Below are 3011 nucleotides of genomic sequence, written 5' to 3'. Positions count from 1 at the left end.
TTACTAAATGTTGGTGGTATAATTTGTATCTGGGAACATATAAAGTAAATAATGATCATTTAAGCTCAGATTTAAAATTCTATGAAGTTCCAAATAAAGGTTAGGATAAATAAATGAGAAAGATCATAACTAATACTTCAGCATAAATTAAGTATCTTCCTTGAGTCTTCGATATTTTTCTTGAGTTGTTCTATGAAAACTTACCTAAATTATAGAATGTTTTATGTATTGCTGACAAAATTTCATGTGTTCTTGATTTTTCTGAAGGAAATATTGGATTGCTCTGGATATGGAAATGGATCTTGCCCAGAAAATCAAAGATCACTGGGTGTCCGAGCAGCTATGTATTCATTTATGGCAGGAGCCATATTCATCACGGTGTTTGGCAACCTCGCCATGATCATTTCCATTTCCTACTTCAAGCAACTTCACACACCAACCAACTTCCTCATTCTCTCCATGGCAGTCACTGATTTCCTCCTGGGGCTCACCATCATGCCTTACAGTATGGTCAGATCAGTGGAGACTTGCTGGTATTTTGGGCTTACATTTTGCAAGATTCATTATAGTTTTGACCTAATGCTTAGCATAACGTCCATTTTCCATCTTTGCTCAGTGGCCATTGATAGATTTTATGCTATCTGTTACCCTTTATGTTATTCCACAAAAATAACGATTCCCCTCATTAAGCGGTTGCTACTTCTCTGTTGGTCTGTCCCTGGAGCATTTGCTTTCGGGGTGGTCTTCTCTGAGGCCTATGCTGATGGGATAGAAGGCTATGACATCTTGGTGGCTTGTTCCAGTTCCTGTCCAGTGATGTTCAATAAGCTATGGGGGACCACCTTGTTTATGGCGGGTTTTTTCACTCCAGGGTCTGTGATGGTGGGGATTTATGGCAAGATTTTTGCAGTGTCGAGAAAACATGCTCGTGCAATAAATAATTTGCCAGAAAATCAAAATAACCAAATGAGGAAAGACAAAAAAGCTGCCAAAACTTTAGGAATAGTGATGGGTGTTTTCTTATTATGTTGGTTTCCCTGCTTCTTCACTATTTTATTGGATCCCTTTTTGGATTTCTCTACTCCTGTGGTTTTGTTTGATGCTTTGACATGGTTTGGTTATTTTAACTCCACGTGTAATCCCTTAATATATGGTTTCTTCTATCCCTGGTTTCGCAGAGCACTGAAGTACATTTTACTAGGGAAAATTTGCAGCTCGCATTTCCATAATACTAATTTGTTTACTCAAAAAGAATGGACTTCTTCTGTAGGAGTGAATTGAAGCAAAAGGACTGGAACTTAGAAGAATAAAGTCACTTAAAATGTGTGTGTGTGTGTGTGTATGCATGGCCATGTGCACAAATGTGTGCACACTTTTGGCTATGATGGCAAGCTTTTCATTTCTAAGACTTGAGGGGAAAAAAGGAATCTTTTTCAGGATACTGGATATATCCACTACTTCTAGGTAGGTAGGAAGAAGAAGAAGAAGAAGAAAAAGAAGGAGGAGGAGGAGGAGGAGAGGAAGAAGAAGAAGAAGAAGAAGAAGAAGAAGAAGAAGAAGAAGAAGAAGAAGGGAAAGAGAGAAAGAAAGAAAGAAAGAAACAAACAAACAAAGGAGAAGAGGAAAAGTCAGGAATGGTGTGAGGAGAACACACAGGACTTTTACCCCATTTGGAAGGGATCCCGGCACAAACAGACCTTGAGGGTGCTGCTCCCTCTTACCACCACCAATATTTTGTGTCGTATTTCCATTCACTTTTTGTTCCTCAGCATCTGAACAGATGTATTTTGAAACATTAACAACTAATAATTATAGATAAATAAATATGGCAATAATTTCAAAAATACATATTCTGTCAGGAACCAGTCATTGGTTAGCAGGAAGTTACACTTTACTAGATTTTACTGTGGTGAGGCTAAACGTTTCTTTAAAAAAAAAGGGCAACTGCACATCAGAGGCAACAGATTTCGTTCATATTTTCACTCATGTTTCACCTTAATCACAGCCACTGACAAGTTTCCGTTTATTTGCAGGAGAACTCTGCTCAGTGCTTCCTTCCTTCCTGAGACTCATTCACATTTTGTATTGCTAATTGGTGTTCTTATTTCTTTTTCTTTTAAGAGAGACAGTGTATGCTCAAGTGGGGGTAGGAGCAGAGGGAGAGCGAGAGAATCTTAGGCAGACCCCATGCCCCGTGTGGAACTTTACTGGTAGCTGGACTTCACTGCCCTGAGATTATGATGTGAGCTGAAACCAAGAGTCAGCCACTAAATGGACTGAACCACCCAGGCATCCCTATGTTCTGATTTTTAATAAATGTAAATATATACCAAAAACTTGTGATTTTTTGTTTGTTTAATATATTTATACATACATGTTTAAATCATAGAGTGGTGAGAGGAGGAAGCTAAGAAAACCAGTATTTACGGGGGGTGGGGAGGGTTTAGTACTGGAAACCATATATTTGTTATTCAGTGTCCTTTTAACTGTAAGCTGAGACCCATAAATAACTCCTGAAATGAAGCTAGTCATCTGCAAACTGTGGTGTGCTGCTAAGTATTTAACACCTGGCTCTGAAAAGAATGGAAGGAAGGAAGGAAGGAGGAAGAAAAGAAAAGAAAGAAGGAAAGAGCCACTATTTGTAGAATTTGACTATTTCCTTGAGATAAATAGATATATATAGATATAGATTGCCCTTTATGGTATTCCATGAAAATGATTCTAGCTTATATGTATGCATATATATTTATATATATATATATACATATATATACATATCTTCATTTGCTGATTTATAAGCTATAAATGTGATGTCACCTGGCTCTCAGAATTCCTGAAAAATTAATCTCTTCTTGTCAGTGGATTTGAGTGGTGCCACCAAACCCTGACTGCAAACATTTTTCATGAAAAACAAAATATAACAGGAGAAGATAGATAATACATCACTTGTATTAAGGATAAATATTGCCTTATAAGGTTTAAATTTAGTTGTGTGTGTGTGTGTGAACTGC

At 37.4% G+C, this 3011-nt stretch overlaps 1 protein-coding gene across 1 annotated transcript; it reads left to right on the top strand.

Annotated features, from left to right (window-relative positions):
* Nucleotides 1–282: 282 nt before the first annotated feature.
* LOC111147777 (trace amine-associated receptor 2) lies at nucleotides 283–1281 on the top strand. The gene has a single exon (XM_022504000.1). The coding sequence runs from the start codon at nucleotides 343–345 to the stop codon at nucleotides 1279–1281; it is 939 nt and encodes a 312-aa protein (XP_022359708.1). The 5' UTR covers nucleotides 283–342.
* Nucleotides 1282–3011: the final 1730 nt, after the last annotated feature.

This window comes from Enhydra lutris, unplaced genomic scaffold (assembly GCF_002288905.1).
Source record: "Enhydra lutris kenyoni isolate GAN:26980312 unplaced genomic scaffold, ASM228890v2 scaffoldscaffold17, whole genome shotgun sequence".
NCBI lineage: Eukaryota > Metazoa > Chordata > Mammalia > Carnivora > Mustelidae > Enhydra > Enhydra lutris.
Note: the sequence above shows the minus strand (reverse complement) of the source record. Positions and strands in the feature narration are given on the sequence as shown.

Coding starts and splice junctions, on each gene's coding strand:
- LOC111147777 (XM_022504000.1), top strand. CDS start 343: ATGTATTCATTTATGGCAGGAGCCATATTCATCACGGTGTTTGGCAAC.